Genomic DNA, 19414 nt, shown 5'->3' on the forward strand with positions numbered 1-19414 from the left:
CGTCTTGTATCGAGTCTTGTAATAGATAGGATAAACCAGTGCTCGATAGGCTAGAAATTAGAATTGTAGTGAAGGATGACCAGTCCACATGAACTGGTTAGGCCAATCCACATGAACTGGTTAGGCCAGTCCACATGAACTGACTATGGCCAGTCCACATGAACTGACTATGGCCAGGTCATGTGAAGCCACTCCATGTGAACTGGACATGCCTATATATACCTGAGCATGGTTTCTCATTTGTAACGTTCGGGATTTCAGAGCCGAGGTGCTGCCAGTTTGTCAAACGATCTGTAAAGCTTTGAAATCAATAAAAGGAAGATAATTAGGGAGAATCAAGCTGTAATCACGTTCGTATCATTGATTCCGCCTTTGATATGGATTAAAACTCTTCTGATCTACTCGTTTAGGTCATACACCGATCCAACAGTTTTAGTAATCTTCACTTTGTTATTTGTGGGTTTTGAGTGTGATTTATGATTGACATTATGGTATTTTATGACTTTTTACACTTTGTGGGAAAAATGGACTTTATAGCCAACTCTCACCCTATGTTTTAAATATGCATTTTAATATGATGTGTATGTATGCATGTTATTGGTCATATTTTCCTTCATTGTAGTTATTAAAATAGTAAATTATATAAACATTAGAGTAAAAAATGCATATGGGAGTCTCAATGGTATTTTTAACAAATTAATGGGTATACCCGATAGTTAATTACCCGAAAAATACCTGACGAGTAACAGAACAGATATGGGACAAAGAATTACAATCGGGTACGAGCTTGGGATTACCAATACCCAACCCATTTTCATTCTACCCAACGGTTCGGGTTGCAAGTTTTCCTTGTCTAAAATTCCCAGCAAGTTTTCCTTGTCTAAAATTCCGAAAGATCCGATACTTTATCAATCAAATTCAAACACACCCATGAATCGATTCTTCAATATCATCACTGTAAGCCTCTTGGGTTCTTCCATTACGCCTTCTTCATCCTTTAATTTCTTGATTTTCATTTGCAATTTTGTTCTTTTGTTGTTTGTTTGATACCCATATGAAGAAAAAGGTTGGAGGATTCAGAGGCTATGCTGCTGGTGCAGAGAGTAAGAACAGCTTCAATGTTCGAAGCTTAAAAATCGAAGGGGTTACAGATATTATTGCTGTTGCTTCTGGCAAAGGTGGTGTGGGAAAGTCAACTACTGCTGGTAATTGTTTGAATTATGTGAATATTTTTGTTGAATTTTGGTGGGTTTTTGATTTAGGGTTATGGTTGGTTTACAATATGTCGGTTTGTTTATCTGATTTGGAGATGGGTGTGTTGTTTTGAATTTTTAGGGTCAAATGTTGTGCGATTGCTCAGGGACAGACTTTATGTTCATATCTGGTTATCCAGATTTAGTTATATTTTGTTCTAATTAGAAAAATTAGGATTAGGACTAAATATTTTAACACTACTTACTCAAAATTATTATTATTATTATTATGACTTTAGTTTTATAGCATAGGGTCTTGTTAGTGCATCACATCACATCACATCATATGGGTCTTATGACAGGGCTGAAACGGTCATACGGAATGTATGACTTTGTCAGTGGTCACGTCAATCACTTTTTTGTATGTGCACCACATCACATGGGCCGTATGACAAGGGGAACATGATCATATGAGTCGTATGGCTTTGTCAGTGTCACGTCAGTCACTTTTGTGTCGGTGCACTATATCATACGGGTCATATGCTAGGGGGCGAAAGTGATCATATGGGCCGTATGACTTTGTCAGTGTCACACCAGCCACTTTTGCGTCAGTCGTATGACTTTGTAAGTGGCACACCAGTCACTTTTGTGTCAGACTGTCAGTGCACCACATCAAACGTGTCGTTTGACTTTTTCAGTGGTCACATCAGTCATTTGGTGTTAGTCAAATACATCATACGGGCCGGATGGTTTCGCCCTTATATGATTCGTATGACTCACCTGTCATACGACCCATAAGACCATTTATGCCTTCTCATACTGCTCGTATGACACGTCAGTGGTGTCTAGACTCTAGATAGTGAATTAGTGGTCTATGTTTAAACTGACCCTATAGCATTATATTTATAATTCCATACACCCAATTCATGTAACCTTTGTTTTTCATATCTGCAAAATTTAACTGATGGTGGAATCTGAGTGATGTGGTGCCTAAAGATTCGGATAATCTTTCATTGTGATCTTTGTTTAAAAGAGTGTGAGGCGCTCCAAGGCGTTTTGGTCCCATAATCCGTGGCGCAAAGCCCTTCTCAATGTACAACCAAATAAGCTTTATTTACAACCAGGAGTTGCGTCTATATCATTTGTTTTATACATCAACTTTTTATCAAGTACATTTTATTTTATATGCCTCCAGCAAACCCTGAATTTGACCAATTTTGACCTAGAAATTACATGAGGTGCCGCCATAAGCACCTCATGTGATTGTATCAGCTCTTCGCGCCTTTTAAAACCATGGATAACATAATCATTTGTTGGATATGAAGTCCATTGATATAGTTATAGCTACTGCTAGTAGGTTATTGACTTTGTATTTGCAGTCAACTTGGCTGTTTCACTGGCTAATACGTGCCAGCTTCGTGTTGGATTGCTCGATGCTGATGTATATGGACCGTCAATTCCTACAATGATGAAACTACATGGGAAGCCTGAAGTAAGTGAAGGTGATTTTCAGTCATGCGACAGTTTTTCAAACGAATATTGCGGACCGTGGTAAATAGCCCAAATAACAACATTAATGAAACACCAAAAATGGGAAAATGGGCAATTATGATATTACTTAACATTACTTACAGGTCACCATTATACATCTCTGTTTCTTCTTACTGCTGTTAACTAACGTGTTCGAATGTGTTTGATTAATTTTTATACGACTTTCAGGAAACAAGATGATTCCGATCGAAAACCATGGAGTCAAGTGTATATCAATGGGATCGCTTGTCGAGAAAGATGCTCCAATTGTGTGGAGAGGCCCTATGGTATGTGTTTGCATATAATGGTTTGGTTGGTTGGAGATGAAACCTAACCCAAGTCAGCCCACATTTTCAAGGTTTTGATATAAGAAGCGTTTATAGGTAATGAAAGCTCTTGAACAAATGACGAGAGGAGTTGAGTGGGGCCAGTTAGATATTCTTGTGGTGGATATGCCACCTGGCACCGGCGATGCTCAGATCTCTATGTCACAGAGGTTGCAGTTATCAGGTATATGAAGTAGGATGCTATGTTCTCTTATGCTTTTTTGTTGTAAAATATTTTTTTGGACGTTTAAGTCAATCAGTTGTCGTTTGGTGGCAGGAGCATTGATTGTATCGACTCCTCAAGATGTTGCGTTAATGGATGCTAGAAGAGGAGTCAAAATGTTCTCCAAAGTCTCTGTTCCTGTAAGATAATTTCACGCTCTCTGTTCTTTTCTTAAATTTCATTATTAATATAAAAAAAAAAAAATAACGCAACAACATTATATTTTAGCAAGCGAATTAATTTGCAGATATTGGGACTGATAGAGAACATGAGCTACTTCAAATGTCCACACTGCAGCAAACCTTCTTACATATTTGGAAAAGGCGGAGCACGTAAAACAGCCGACGAAATGGGACTGGGATTTGTCGGTGAAGTACGTTTTAACCCTTTGACCAACTTATGTTGACCAACTCAAGTAAGTGTTTTCACTAATTAGTTATGATAATGGTTTTAGATACCACTGGAGGAAGAGATCAGAAGTGGGTCTGATGAAGGTGTTCCTGTAGTCATATCTCAACCGGATTCTGCTGTTTCAAAAGCATATTGTGATGTAGCTCACAAAGTTATTAATAGACTCCATGAATTAGCAGCTGACCAACATATTAGACCCGTCATAACCCTATAAAGAAAATCACCATTTCTGTTGGAATACATGACGACTTGCCTCAAAAGATTTAGCTTTTTGTCATTCGAGAAGCTTAGTTTGTAGTGTTGTATCGGTTTTGTAATGCATTTTTAAACTCCCTTTAATTGGTTCATTTAAAATGTTGTGTCCCCAAAGGATCCCCATCTAAGGTACATCTCTTGGTGAATGTCGATCTGGTACTTGATTGATCGTCAAAGATGCTCCATATTTTGTGTCAATGTTCAACATGCCGATGGATCCACATGTGAGTGTGAGGGTGTTGTATATCGGGTCACCAACCCGTAAGAACTCTAGTGGTTGAAGACGGATAAGCAGCACTAACTTGGGTCAGTCGGGTTGGATCGAGCCTTCCATGCGGGAGGATGAACTTGATTTCCTGTAGCAAGATGCATCTTCATTTAGATAGTTTTTTTTTTTTTTTTTTTTTTTGTTTAATTTGCATGATTTAGTTGTACTTTCTGCATACTAGCTCGTGCTTTAGGTCCATATCATACGTGGGTGTGGTAGGTTTCTATCTTCTTGGTCCTTTATGTATTCACGAAAATTGATCAAAAATGGACAGTAAGTTTGAAATGATTTTGGTTAATCTCCATTTAAGAGAGTTAAATTGATTGTCTTTACTAGCTCAATCGTGGCACGTAGACATGCCAGATTTTGATCCAAGAATAATGGATACGAAAACAGAACTGGTTTATCAACATATGCTCTGATACCACATGTTGGATCAGTTCTGTTTAAACATAATGGAAAACATGAATAATACCTGTTACAGCAGACATGCCAGCAGAGAATCCAGTCAGAGATGCAGCCATGGAGTTTGACATGATTGTCAGGATGATCTGGTTCCTCCTTAGGGTGTAAGATTATGATGGTGATGAAACCGAAGTAGGGTAATTTCGGTTAGGGGAGAGAGTCACGAATTCTTGATGTTAATGAGGGTTGTGATTGTGTAATGTGTGTAACTCTTTAACTCTCTAATAAGCCCCTTATTTATACACCCAAGAGGAAACCCAATTAGTTAGTAAGGGTAATATGGTCCATCAACAATTACCAACTAATTATTAATAGGTTAATAATTATATTTTGATCTAATATAATATAAATGATTATATAGGCTACAAGATTAAATATTACATTTTATATATTTAATCTCACATTCTCCCACTTAGCCAAGTAATCATTTATCATGAGTATTAGGTAAGCCTGGCCAGGAGTTAACACTCATTTTAGCTTTAAACCAAGAACTATAGCAGAGAAATACAGCCGTTGAATCATCATTCGACTCAGGACCCCCATTAGTCATACTATAGCCTCAATTTAAAACCTAATAGTTACGATCAAAATATGTATAAGCCCTTTAGCGTCTGATTTGTATTTATGTTTGTCTATATGTCATTACACCGGCAGAACATATGTTAGAGACATACAAAATCAAACTGAGGAAATTTTATTAATTAAAACATAAGCTAGTACAATATGCCATTAAACAAGGTCTTTAGTAAGTCCCATATTCAATACATGTTCTTCGAAAACTTTAGGTGGGAGACCTTTAGTCATCGGATCCGCTAGCATATCTTTAGTACTAATATACTCTATACAAAGATTATTTTCCTCAACACGTTCACGTACGAACAAGTACTTTGTATCGAGATATAAACCAGCTCCAGTCGAACTGTTACTGTTCGAGAAACTAACGGCAGCTGAGTTATCACAGTAAAGCTTCAATGGTCTAGAAATGGAATTAACAATTTTGAGTCCAGTGATCAGATTTCTAAGCAACATTCCATGACAGGTTGCGTTGTAAACAGCAATGTATTCTGCCATCATTGTGGAAGTTGTAGTTAACTGCTGTTTATGACTCTTCCATGAGATAGGTCCGCCTGCTAACATAAAGATGTAGCCCGAAGTGGATTTCTTGTCATCTTTGCATTTGGCAAAGTCAGAATCAGAATAACCTACCACTTCTAAGTGATCACTTCTTCTATAAGTCAGTTTATAGTCTTTCGTCCCTTGCAGATATCTGAGGACCTTCTTAGCTGCTTTCCAGTGATCTAGGCCAGGATTAGTCTGATAACGGCCTAGCATTCCAGCAATATAAGCGATATCTGGGCGAGTACAGACTTGAGCGTACATCAGGCTCCCGACTACTGACGCGTAAGGTATCTGGCTCATTTGCTCCTTTTCAACCTCTGTTGTCGGACACTGGAATGAACCGAAAACATCTCCCTTAACTACTGGAGCGACGGAGGGTTTGCACTGTTGCATGTTGTAACGTGTAAGGACACGATCTATGTAAGTCTTTTGAGACAATCCTAAGATCCCTTTGTGTCTATCTCGGTGAATTTCGATGCCAATGACGTAAGAAGCATCTCCGAGATCCTTCATGTCGAAGTTATGCGAGAGTAACCGCTTCGACTCATGCAACATGTCTAAACTATTACTTGCCAATAGAATGTCATCTACGTAAAGGACAAGTATAGTAAAGTTACTCCCACTCATCTTGAGGTAGGTGCATTGATCCACTTGATTCTTCATAAAACCTTGCCTCTTCATGACTTCATCAAACTTGAGATACCATTGACGTGATGCTTGTTTTAACCCATAAATGGATTTCTTCAACTTACAGACTAGATGCTCCTGACCTTCAGGTTTAAAGCCTTCAGGTTGTTTCATGTAAACATCTTCGTCTAAGTCTCCGTTAAGGAAAGCAGTTTTGACGTCCATCTGATGCAGCTCTAAATCAAAATGAGCTACTAGGGCCATAACGATCCTTAATGAATCTTTACGAGAGACAGGTGAAAACGTCTCTTGATAATCAATTCCCTCTTTCTGAGTGTAGCCCTTTGCAACCAATCTCGCTTTATAGCGTTCAACGTTCCCATTCGGATCTAGTTTTGTTTTGAACACCCATTTACAACCTACAGGTTTGACACCGTTGGGTAATTCTACCAAATCCCAAACGTCATTTTTCTTCATGGATTCAAGCTCATCAATCATTGCTTTGTTCCATTCAGAAGACTGATCACTGCTAATGGCTTCATTATAAGAGATAGGATCATTGAGCTTTCCAGCATCCATTTCAGTCAGGTAGGTAATATAATCATCCCAATTAGTAGGCCGTTTTTGCCTAGATGACCTCCTGAGCTGATTTTCGGGTTGAGCGTTGTCTTGGTTTTGAGCGTTTGATGTGCCTTCGTTATGAGGTATGATGGGTTCTGGTTGTGGAGATGGAGTTTGTGCAGTGGCTTCAGGTGCAGTTGCATGTGGTACAAGAGGAGTAAACGGAGTAATGGTAAGCGACGAGTCTCTCCCCCCCGCGTCTTGTACTTCTTGCAATTCTTCATAAGGGTTAGTACTGCTCCCACTGACCTTGAAATCCTCCAGGAACGCGGCACGCTTGGTTTCAACAATACGGGTGACATGGGAAGGACAATAGAAACGATAACCCTTTGAATGATCAGGATACCCGATAAAGAAGCAGGTAACTGTTTTAGGGTCAAGTTTCCTTAGGAAAGGATTATATAATTTTGCTTCAGCAATGCAGCCCCATACTTTCATATATTTAAGACTCGGTTTCCTTCCTGTCCAAAGTTCATAAGGAGTTTTAGGGACAGACTTAGAAGGAACTCTATTGAGTATATGAACAGCTGCTTTTAACGCTTCAGTCCAGAGGAATAATGGTAAATTAGTGTTGGCTAACATACTGCGCACCATGTTCATAAGGGTACGATTTCTTCGTTCAGCGACACCATTCTGCTGAGGTGTACCAGGCATGGTGTATTGGTTCACAATCCCCTGGCCCTTACAAAACTCATAAAATGGACCAGGAGCTTGACCCACATCAGTATGTCTTCCATAATATTCACCACCTCTGTCTGATCTCACAACTTTAATCTGACGATCTGATTGCTTTTCAACTTCAGCTTTATAATCTTTAAAAGTTGTAAGAGATTCAGACTTTTCCTTTATAAGATACAAGTACATGTAACGAGAATAATCATCAATGAAAGTGATAAATGAAGTATGTCCTGTGATGCCAGCGATTTGATAGGGACCACTAATGTCAGCGTGAATGAGTTCTAATAAATTAGAGCTCCTAGTGGCACCTTTCTTATTCGCTGATGTCATTTTGCCTTTAAGACATTTGACACATGTTCCAAAATCAGTGAAATCGAGAGGAGGTAAGACTTCATCCTTTACGAGACGATTTAATCGTTCTCTTGAGATGTGGCCTAAACGTTGATGCCACAACATAGATGAAGTCTCTAAGTCTCGAATTTGTTTCTTTTCCATCTTTGTGAGTGATTCATTAATATTATATGACAACAAAGATTTGGAAAAATTATCATCTAGTTCTAATCTATAGAGACCACCATCCAGAATGCCAGTACCATAAACAACGGAATCATAGAGAATAGAGAGTTTGCGATGACCATGAGAAACGACAAAACCGTCAATGTCTAACTTTGGTCCTGATACAAGGTTCCGAGTTACCTCAGGAACATATAAGGTATCATAAAGTTTAATACATAAACCAGTTTTCAAAAATAATTGTAATGTTCCTATGGCCTTCACTTCTAATTCCCGATCATCCCCAACTTTAAGTGTTCTTTGGTTTCTTCCCAGCTTCCGGATTGTAAGGAATCCCTGAAGTGAATTGGTTACATGAACCATAGAACCAGAATCAAACCACCAAGAATTAGCAGGAACATTTAAATTAAAGGACTCAAGTATCATGAAAAAATCGTTACCTTTCTTAGCCAGCCACTCCTTAAAGTCAGGGCATTCCTTTTGCTTATGTCCTGTTTTCTTACAGAACTTGCAATAGGGTTTGCCTAAGGAGTTCTTAGAGCTGGAAGGTGCACTTGTATTAGGATTTGGATTTGGCTTTTGAACCTTAGAAGCATCCTTTCTATGATAAGAGTTCTTCCTCTTCTTTGAGCTGGAAGTGGTGAAGTTAGCAACATCAGTAGTGCGATCCATCTTCATACGCTCTTCCTCCTGCACGCACATAGCGATCAGCTCACTCATCGTCCATTTGTCCTTCTGAGTGTTGTAATTGATCTTGAAAGCTTCATAGGACGAAGGAAGCGAAGTGATGATGAAGTGAACGAGAAAACCATCACTGATTTCCATCTCTAGGCCCTTCAGCTTATTGGCCATATCATGCATCATCATGATGTGTTCGCGAATGCCGCTCCTCCCATCATACTTAGTTGTCACCAGCTTGAGGATAAGAGTGCTAGCGTGTGCTTTTGATGTTCCCTTGAATTGATCCTCCACAGAAGCCAGATAGGTTTTAGCATTTTCAGAATCAGGAATGGCCCCTCTGATTGAGTTATGAATGGATTGCTTCATGAACATGAGAGACATGCGGTTACACCTAGTCCATTTATCATGGACTATCTGCTCAGCAGCAGTACTGGTGGCGGTAAGGTCCGCTGGCTTATTCTCTCTTAGAGCATAATCAAAGTCTAGCAATCCTAGAGTAAGCATGAGGGCATCCTTCCATTCAGCAAAGTTATCACCAGTCAAAGGTGGAATCCCGCAATTGGGTGCTGGTAGTGGAAATAAGATGAGCAAGTTATGATACAAAAGAAGAAATCCTAATGTGATCTAATGGGCTTGTTACACTAAGGCAGGCATAAATAATGACCATTTTAATTATGAAGCTGTGATAATGTCTATTACTAACATCAAAATAATAGACTTAGTAAAAATTCTACTTAAACGAAGACAAATCAGCTTTGGCCAGAAGTGTAATCATTTAAGTATGTGTGCAAAGCAATCGTGACAAATCAGCTTTGGCCAGAAATGAGACAATCACTTTAGTTATGCACTTGTCAAGCATGCTAAACATAAATGAATTAAATCAGCTTTGGCCAGAATTAAGACATTTCAGGTTTGTAATGCATACTTAACATAGCCTTTTATAATACTTGAACAATAAATAGATGTATTAAATCAGCTTTGGCCAGAATTAATACATCAGAAGCTCATCCAAGTTAAGCTATTTTGGTTTTGTAAAAAAAGTTATCTGATTCTGATTAATGAATTAAGTATTAACAAAACCAAGTATTTAATAGCAAACCACCTGTTAGCGCGGATCGAACTGTGCTGTTATGGTTGCGAGTCACAACCTTAGTCTCGAGTTATCACGTTATGGTTGCGAGTCGCAACCTTAGTCTCGAGTCATGCTGTTATGGTTTCGAGTCGCAACCTTAGTCTCGAGTCATGCTGTTATGGTTTCGAGTCGCAACCTTAGTCTCGACTAATCACGTTATGGTTGCGAGTCGCAACCTTAGTCTCGACTAATCACGTTATGGTTGCGAGTCGCAATCTCATGGTCTCGAGTAGCAACCTCATGGTTGCGAGTAGCAACCTCATGGTTGCGAGTAGCAACCTCGTTAACAGCTGTTTTGTGGTAATAACTGAAAACTCGAAATTTAAGGGATTGTGGGATAATGTTTCCTGTTTTAATGCTGATCTAAACTTATCAAAATATTTCGAAAATAATAACTGATATCTCTTTAACAGTTTTCGGAATTTTATTAGATAAAAATAAGATCAAAACAGGAAAAACACCCACTAATCTAAATTATATTCCAAATCTTAGGGAATTTTCGAGTTTTCTTAGAACATTATGATGAACCCTAATAAAATAAGAACATAATCTGGAAATCCGAAACCTGATTTTAATGGTTTTATAAGGGATTTCGTGATAATAAGTTTAATCTTTATAATTTCGAGTCGGTTTATCAATTAACAGTTTCCGAAAACAGGGATTTCGGTCACAAACAACCCGAAAACAGTTTTTGATTTTAAGGCTTAAAAAACTTCCGTTTTCCAGATTTTGATCCAAGAATAATGGATACGAAAACAGAACTGGTTTATCAACATATGCTCTGATACCACATGTTGGATCAGTTCTGTTTAAACATAATGGAAAACATGAATAATACCTGTTACAGCAGACATGCCAGCAGAGAATCCAGTCAGAGATGCAGCCATGGAGTTTGACATGATTGTCAGGATGATCTGGTTCCTCCTTAGGGTGTAAGATTATGATGGTGATGAAACCGAAGTAGGGTAATTTCGGTTAGGGGAGAGAGTCACGAATTCTTGATGTTAATGAGGGTTGTGATTGTGTAATGTGTGTAACTCTTTAACTCTCTAATAAGCCCCTTATTTATACACCCAAGAGGAAACCCAATTAGTTAGTAAGGGTAATATGGTCCATCAACAATTACCAACTAATTATTAATAGGTTAATAATTATATTTTGATCTAATATAATATAAATGATTATATAGGCTACAAGATTAAATATTACATTTTATATATTTAATCTCACATTGTCGGTGAAGTACGTTTTAACCCTTTGACCAACTTATGTTGACCAACTCAAGTAAGTGTTTTCACTAATTAGTTATGATAATGGTTTTAGATACCACTGGAGGAAGAGATCAGAAGTGGGTCTGATGAAGGTGTTCCTGTAGTCATATCTCAACCGGATTCTGCTGTTTCAAAAGCATATTGTGATGTAGCTCACAAAGTTATTAATAGACTCCATGAATTAGCAGCTGACCAACATATTAGACCCGTCATAACCCTATAAAGAAAATCACCATTTCTGTTGGAATACATGACGACTTGCCTCAAAAGATTTAGCTTTTTGTCATTCGAGAAGCTTAGTTTGTAGTGTTGTATCGGTTTTGTAATGCATTTTTAAACTCCCTTTAATTGGTTCATTTAAAATGTTGTGTCCCCAAAGGATCCCCATCTAAGGTACATCTCTTGGTGAATGTCGATCTGGTACTTGATTGATCGTCAAAGATGCTCCATATTTTGTGTCAATGTTCAACATGCCGATGGATCCACATGTGAGTGTGAGGGTGTTGTATATCGGGTCACCAACCCGTAAGAACTCTAGTGGTTGAAGACGGATAAGCAGCACTAACTTGGGTCAGTCGGGTTGGATCGAGCCTTCCATGCGGGAGGATGAACTTGATTTCCTGTAGCAAGATGCATCTTCATTTAGATAGTTTTTTTTTTTTTTTTTTTTTTTTTTTTGTTTAATTTGCATGATTTAGTTGTACTTTCTGCATACTAGCTCGTGCTTTAGGTCCATATCATACGTGGGTGTGGTAGGTTTCTATCTTCTTGGTCCTTTATGTATTCACGAAAATTGATCAAAAATGGACAGTAAGTTTGAAATGATTTTGGTTAATCTCCATTTAAGAGAGTTAAATTGATTGTCTTTACTAGCTCAATCGTGGCACGTAGAGTTGTGTTCTTATACACGAGTTCTTCACCGGAGTGGTGTTGGTTCTGATATAACGGCCCTACCATTTTCATTTGTTGGTGAATCTGTATCCAAACGAGCTGATCCTATCTGAGGGCCCAATATTTTTTTTCATTATACAGCAAGGGTGTTAACGGTTAGATTAAGCTGGTTTCGATTAAAAAAATATGAGTTGATCCGCTAACTGGAATGTGTCAGGCTATGCGGGTGCTTCGAACAGCCGGTACCCACAGACATGATGCAACAAAACCAATCAGGTTTACAATGAATAGCGTGTGAAATTGAAATATTCTTTGCATGCTTTACCTTGAGCTAACATTAGGTTTAACTTGATGTTTAGAAAAAGATTGTCATTTTCAGCATGCCTCAAAATTATTCAAGACACAATTTTAAGCAGATCAATAACAAAAAAGCTAACTGTTTCTCGTGAGTTACAACATCACCCTTGTTACATCCATTCATAAAGAAAATTGCACAAGGGCATCCAAGTCAAAACATACTTCAATACCCATAATTCCCTCCATACACAGCTCCACCATAGTCAGCAGTAGGCGGCGGTTGAGATTGGTAACCACCAGGATAAGGAGCATTATAACCTCCTTGAGTAGGCGGCTGGGCAGTAGAATTCTGAGCGGCAGTTGCAGCTTCAGCAACAAAATTCTGAATCAATTGTTGAGCTGTCTGAACTTGTGAAGCGGACCCGTTAATCTCAACAGTCATTTCATCAGGAACGCCCCTTGTTTCTTGAATTGCAATGGTTGCACCACTGGCCCGTCTGATATAGCTAATGTTAGTCCCCGAGGTACCAATGACAGCGTCGGCATAGGAAAGAGGGATTTGCATGTTCTGTGAGACCTGAATGTATGTAAACAGCATATACGTAATCAACATAAACTCATTGCAACAGAATTATGAAAAATTATAGAGTAAAATTGCATTTTCGTCCCTGAGGTTTGGTTAGTTTTGCGACTTTGTCCAAAGGTTTGTTTTTCCACATCTAGAAAGGTTTAAAATCTTGCCATTTTCATCCGGCTCGGTAACTCCATCCGTTAAGCCAAGGGTATTTTTTTTTTGTTAACTTAAAGGGTCATTCGGTCTTTTTCACTTTACGTACAAGCATTTAAATACCTCTGACCGAATCCGTTAGATCAAATTGCCCTTTTAAGTTAACAAAAAAGACGAAAATACCCCTGACTTAACGGAGAAAAATAGATGGAGTTAACGAGCTGAATGAAAATGACAAGATTTCAAACCTTTTGGATCCGGATACGGAAAAACAAACCTTTGAACAAAGTTGCAAAACTGGCCAAACCACAGGGACGAAAAATGGCATTTTACTCGTTATAAAAATTATAAAACCGTAATCTTCGATAGATGAGACCTTTGTGACCATTGACTGTTGTGGTTGCACAGTTGAAGTGTGAGGAGGTCCTGTAGTTGGATCCCTGCCGTAAGGTGGACCCTGACGAGGCGGTTTCTCCATTGGTGGAGGTAAGTCTACTCGTGGATAGAAGCTGTCGTATTGGTGCTGAGGTGGCATAAACTGATTGGGTCCGAAACCGGGTCCGAAACCAGGCCCACCACCCGGGAAACCTTGAGGTGATGGAGCCCCCCAAGGTTGGGGAGGTGGCATATCCTGATTCGAACGAGAATTTGGCATTTTCATCTGTCAAATGGAAAACAAAGTTATAGTCATTTAACAAGAAACACGAGCTTATATTATTATTTACTTACTTGCATCTCAAATATACTAATAACACTTCGATCAACTAAAAACTTTCTTAGATGAGTTGCGATCAGTTCCAAAGCCGTGTGCACACCTGTAGGATCCCCTTGTATCTCAACAACGTTATCATCGGGTAGAGCAAAAATTGGGAGAGTTTCTGCAATATTACATCAAATTAAACCACATCAATACCATCTGACTAAAACCTATTAATCTCATACAGACAGAGGTGACAAAAGGGGCAGGGTGGTAATGGGTCAAATGGCCAAAAACCCTGTTTGATACGTAAAGAATATATCGATAATTAACCCACTTATGAATATGAGGATGGATAGTGTTTTATATATTTGGTTCATGAACACTTGTTCGGTTTGTTTGCAGCCCTAAGGGTCGACATTGAGTGGGTGAGGCAAGAATAACCAAAATAAAAAATCTCTGGTCACCTCCTATAACCCTGATTTTACAATTTGAAGAATCTTGAATGGTCTTTATGGTGGCACCCTGCTTCCCTATCAAGCTTCCACCTTGTGCACCTGCCACCAGTAGCCTTGTACAAATGGAGGTGGGGCCTCCAGGTGGGGCATGAGCAGAATCCTTGTCAGCATCAAGGACCCGTTGATGAACCTTCAGCAAACCATCCATCGCAGGAGGAATAGGAACATCCGGTTCTTCCTTAGCGGATATCAACACCTATCAAAAAACATTTACTTATTTAGTAACAACATATAATCACAAAACCTTTCTCACTAATAAGATCACATTAAGTAAAATATGAGACAATGAACTTGTAACTTAATGATCAGCCGCCCGTTTTTTTCATCGAGAAAAAACATTGTTTTTTCATCAAGAAAAAAACATTGATAACTTCCATAGGAATGTTTAATTTATGTTAATGTGTGAATTCTAAAGTACTGCATGTTTTGCAATCATAAATCCTATACTGCAAAACAAGCATAATTTTTTACAAATTGTTAATTTCTCCCTTTAAACTTTATGTTGATCATACAGCCTGTTGTACCAATGTATCGCTTCTTCTTTTATAGTTGTAGCCTAGTCAAAATATTAACTAGTATAGATCAAATATCATAGAGTATGCTCTTTGATTAAATAAATAATAATTAATATATTTGGATGTTTTAACCTTGATCATACAGTAGAGTCGTAGAGAACATCAAAGGGACTTAATCCAAGTTAACATCTACAATTCATTAATTGAAGATGTTCTTGATCCTTAACTTACATATACCATGTTTTACTTTTCATTTAGTATTAGTTTCTTATTCTTGTTTCGATGTTTTGTTAACTCATAACTCGTTTGACTATCAACACGTGGCAAGACATCAATCCATCCAGTTCTGAAGTTACCAGGTAACATACATGCTTCTCGATAACTGTTGACCTGCAATCTGGAGGCTCTTCTAAATGGAGCCACTTTGACAATTGTAAAGTTGCATATATTTCAGAGAACCTGCACGCATCATTTAAGTTATTGGAATAACGTAAACTTACCTAGAGTTAACCCGACTTTTTGTTAGGTGTTGATAGTTGTTATCTTTACTAATTTCATGTTTTCTCTTGGCTGTTACACTATTAGTCTGTTACTGCGTTACATTTTAATCTTTTTATATATCTTATTTTCTTAAGAGTTGATTATTATATCCACCTTTTGTTACGGTACATGCTTTTAACATACCCACTCTAATTTTCATTTGTTAACACCATTAAACGGTGTTAGTATATATCCATATATCACACACAGATTCATAGAATAAAACAAATCAATCAACAAATAATGTGGAAACCTAAAGAATCTTAACAAGAAACTTACAGCTCTTTCATTAGTACCAGGAGGACCATCAAGAATTTTAATGCGAGCGCGTGTTTCTTCACAAGTTTTCTTTATGTACTCTCCCTTACGGCCAATAATGCCACCGACTTTTTGCACGGGAACCAACATCCTGTAAACATTCTCTCCAGGCCACCCGGGCCATTTCTGTTCCACAAGACCTTCGGCAGAAGCAGCAGCAGCGGCAGCACCACCGTCTTCCTCCACCACAGCGCCACCTTGTTCTTCTTCTTCGTTTTCTTGAGTCTTTAGTGCATCATCACCGTGTTCTTGTTCATTTTCGTTATTGGGAAATTGAGCTTCAACTGGAAGTGGGTTCTCAGGCATTGCCTCGAGTTCGTGTACATTAGCATTATCTTCTGACATGTTCTACAAAATTAAACAAAAAAAAAAAAAAAACTAGTAACTCATATCCTTAATACTCTCCAAAAAAATATAGATACAAACATAATTAAGATATGAACCGAGTTACCGAAAACCTAAAACAATTAATTTTAGATAAAAAGGCAAGCCTAAAATAATCCGTACTCGCAATGTGACCAATCACACTCCTAACTTTCACTTCTTTATCAAGAACAATCCCGCTCAAATAAGTTATTTATCAAGTGCTACAATGATGGCTGTAAATAAGTAAATGAATTCATATTCTTGAAAAGTAGCTAGCTAGTAATATCAGATATCCATTAACTACAAACCCCAGATTATAAACTGTAATACATGAACCCTAACAAGGTAGGGTTTGGGGATTCTATACAACAATCACATGAACCCTAAACCGAAAACCACACCAATTTATCGAAACACAAGAACAGAGTAATGTCTTCATGATTTAGATCTAATAATCGATGAAAAATCTCACAGAAAATGAAGTTAACTCCGTACTAACATACAAGAACACGAGAGGAAGCAATATACAGAAAGATTAATAACTGAATTGAAGATTTATTTAGTAGTTAACGTACAAGTGCTTACAGTGAATTTGATTGTGGATGATTTCGGAATTGATTGAGCGGGAGAGAGACGGCTGCGTGAGTGCGGAGAGAATGTGGATTTTTAACTCTGTCATAGGTCGGTCCCTAAAAATATATAATTTTAGTTTTACCCTATGGTTTCTAAAAGTTTCACGTCTCCTCCCTAACTATTAGAAATTACGTATAGAGTATGTAGACGCTCTTTCTAAATGATTAAGTGTTAAATCAGTAATAGGTCTGAACCGAGCCACTATAATGTTTAACCTTTTAGAGACAAATATCTGACCAATTCATATTAGAGGCCTTAACCATTCAGACTCAATATAATGTTTAGCCACTCAGAGGCAAATGTCTAAACCATTCAGACATCTACTCGCGAAGCAAACAATCTGAACCATTAAGTATTGAATCAGTAAGAGATCTAAATCATTAAGCACCTAATTAAGAGATAAACAAACAGTTTCTTACTCATTACAAAGTCAGTTAGATATACTTAGGGGGCGTTTGGTTCACGGAATGTGTAGGAATGGGAATTGGAATCTCTTTGGGAATTGGAATTTGATGGATTCCTTTGAAATCCATAGATGTGTTTGGTTGATAAATGTATTAATGGAATTGGAATTTAAAAATACCTAAAAAGACAAAATTACCCCTAGTTATAAACAATTGACAAAAGTTTTAAAAACAACTATCTTAGATAAAAACTCTTTCAACAACCGACCCCCCCCCCCCCCCCCCGCAAAAAAAAAAAAACTGAATTTCGTAACTTAAAAGAAAAGATTTTTAATATTTAATATCCATAAGAAATTCTTAAAATTATATGATTTTACATAACAAAACAAAAAAAAAATCTTAAATAATCTTAACTAAAGCTATACAAAGTATTCAACCAAAATAAATTAAAAATGAAGATATTGCGAAATATATGAATCATAATCATATGATACTAACCGAAAGTTCAAACATACGATTAAAAGTTGTTTAACATACGACTACAAGTAGTTCCAACATGCGACTAAAAGTTAACTCAAACATACAACTAGAGTTAGTTCCAAAATATAAATACTACTTCAAATTCTTTAAACAGGTTTCTTAGCCAAACTTAGACAACATAAATCTCACCCAAGCCTCCCTTTCTTCTTCACCCAAAGTCCAAAATGTCATCACCCTATTATGGTCATCCTTTATTATATCAATTGCCGTAAACCTTTCCAGTTGATTCAAAGATGTCATTTTTAAAAGCTCGGAAGGGATCATCAAAGTTTTCTTTTTTATGTCAAGTTCAAATTTTGTGTCTTCACTCAACTCGGCCGAAGTCTCTTTAAGACGATCACCAAATTGAACAACCGCATCATTGAAACCTTGAAATAAAGTACTGACTTGACTAGTGTGTTTCCTCTTCTTACTACGACTACTTGAAGTTTCTTCAAATTGAGAACTTGCATTTGTATTTTCATTATGGCTATGCTCACCAAAATCATCATCCATTTGGTGCTCTTGTTCTTCCATGTTCACCTCTTGTTCCATCTCGACCACGATTTTGGCTCTATTGCCTTGAGCTCGATCTTTTCCAAAAATAATGCACAATTCTTCATAGTACGGGAGACTTTTTTTCTTTCCATTTACCCACATGTTTATGATTCTATTTCACATGATAAGAATAAAATAAACAAAACAAAACATTAATATCTTTTATAATTAACCAAATAAAAAAATTATAATAGTATAAAAATCGCATGTACCTCAAGATAGAAAACCAAACATTCTATCATAAATAATATTTAAACATACTTGCTCATATTAAAATTAGTTCCACACTTAAAAATAGCATAACGACATAGAAATAGAATAAACAACATTATAAATAATCCTTGTGTTTGTAGGAGTTTCTTATCCATTGGTAACATTCCAAGCGTCAAACATGCTTTAGGCTAGATTGTTTCTAAACGTTGTCTACTCATTTGAAGTTTCAATATAAGTTATATTATCCTCATCTCCATCTCCATCCCCAATCTCATCCCCATCCCCATCTCCATGTCCATCTCCAAAATCTTCATCTAGCAAATTGTAATGCCCGACGTCCCTAAACTTTAGACACTTGGCAAGAACAGTCCCTGAACTTCTAATTAGTTGTCAATTTTGGTCCCTGTAGTTTTATGGAGTTGATGTTTTGACACTTTTGGTGTGAATCTTGTTGATACTTGATGCTTGACACTATGATGCTTGATTCTTGACACTTAAACTATGAGACGTGATACTTAATCTAGATACTTGACTCTTGATGCTTAATCTAGACACTTGATTCTTGATGATTAAACTAGATACTTGACTCTTGATTCTTTATGATTCTTGATACTTGATACTTGGACTCTTGATTCTTGATGCTTGAGAAACTATGATTCTTGACTCTTGAAACTTAATTGGGTGCTTGACTCCTTAGACTCGTGAGACTTGATTCTTGGTTGAAACGAGAGACTAGAGCCTTGTCACTGGCGGAATCTATGAAACTTGGAAACTTTTGGGTTGTAACATAGTCTAGATACCTTACATAAACTATACGCAACGCAACGCTTAACCTAACGCGCAAAACGAATCAAAATCGGGAACGCGGAAAAGATGGATTGGCCAGAGTGGCCATCCGATCGGAT

General features: G+C 37.5%; 2 protein-coding genes across 4 annotated transcripts; one reads left to right on the forward strand and one right to left on the reverse strand.

Annotated features, from left to right (window-relative positions):
• Positions 1 to 802: 802 nt before the first annotated feature.
• LOC110890246 (iron-sulfur protein NUBPL) lies at positions 803 to 4066 on the forward strand. The gene is made up of 8 exons (XM_022137839.2): positions 803 to 957; positions 1061 to 1205; positions 2573 to 2695; positions 2913 to 3010; positions 3107 to 3233; positions 3327 to 3412; positions 3520 to 3645; positions 3727 to 4066. The coding sequence occupies exons 1-8, from the start codon at positions 931 to 933 to the stop codon at positions 3895 to 3897; spliced, it is 903 nt and encodes a 300-aa protein (XP_021993531.1). The 5' UTR covers positions 803 to 930; the 3' UTR covers positions 3898 to 4066.
• Positions 4067 to 12530: 8464 nt separating this feature from the next.
• LOC110890247 (flowering locus K homology domain) lies at positions 12531 to 16889 on the reverse strand. 3 transcript variants are annotated; one of them, XM_022137842.2, is made up of 6 exons: positions 16768 to 16889; positions 15778 to 16164; positions 14393 to 14639; positions 13958 to 14106; positions 13605 to 13889; positions 12531 to 13078 (listed from the first exon to the last, which is right to left on the reverse strand). In XM_022137842.2, exons 2-6 carry the CDS (start codon positions 16159 to 16161, stop codon positions 12725 to 12727), a joined length of 1419 nt encoding a protein of 472 aa, XP_021993534.1. In that variant the 5' UTR covers positions 16162 to 16164; positions 16768 to 16889; the 3' UTR covers positions 12531 to 12724. The 3 variants fall into 3 exon arrangements, with proteins under 3 accessions (XP_021993534.1, XP_021993535.1, XP_035835331.1); XM_022137843.2 differs by having other exon boundaries at positions 16758 to 16860; XM_035979438.1 differs by lacking the exon at positions 16768 to 16889 and adding an exon at positions 15327 to 15417 and having other exon boundaries at positions 15778 to 15920.
• Positions 16890 to 19414: the final 2525 nt, after the last annotated feature.

This window comes from Helianthus annuus, chromosome 11, assembly GCF_002127325.2.
Source record: "Helianthus annuus cultivar XRQ/B chromosome 11, HanXRQr2.0-SUNRISE, whole genome shotgun sequence".
Classification (NCBI taxonomy): Eukaryota; Viridiplantae; Streptophyta; class Magnoliopsida; order Asterales; family Asteraceae; genus Helianthus; species Helianthus annuus.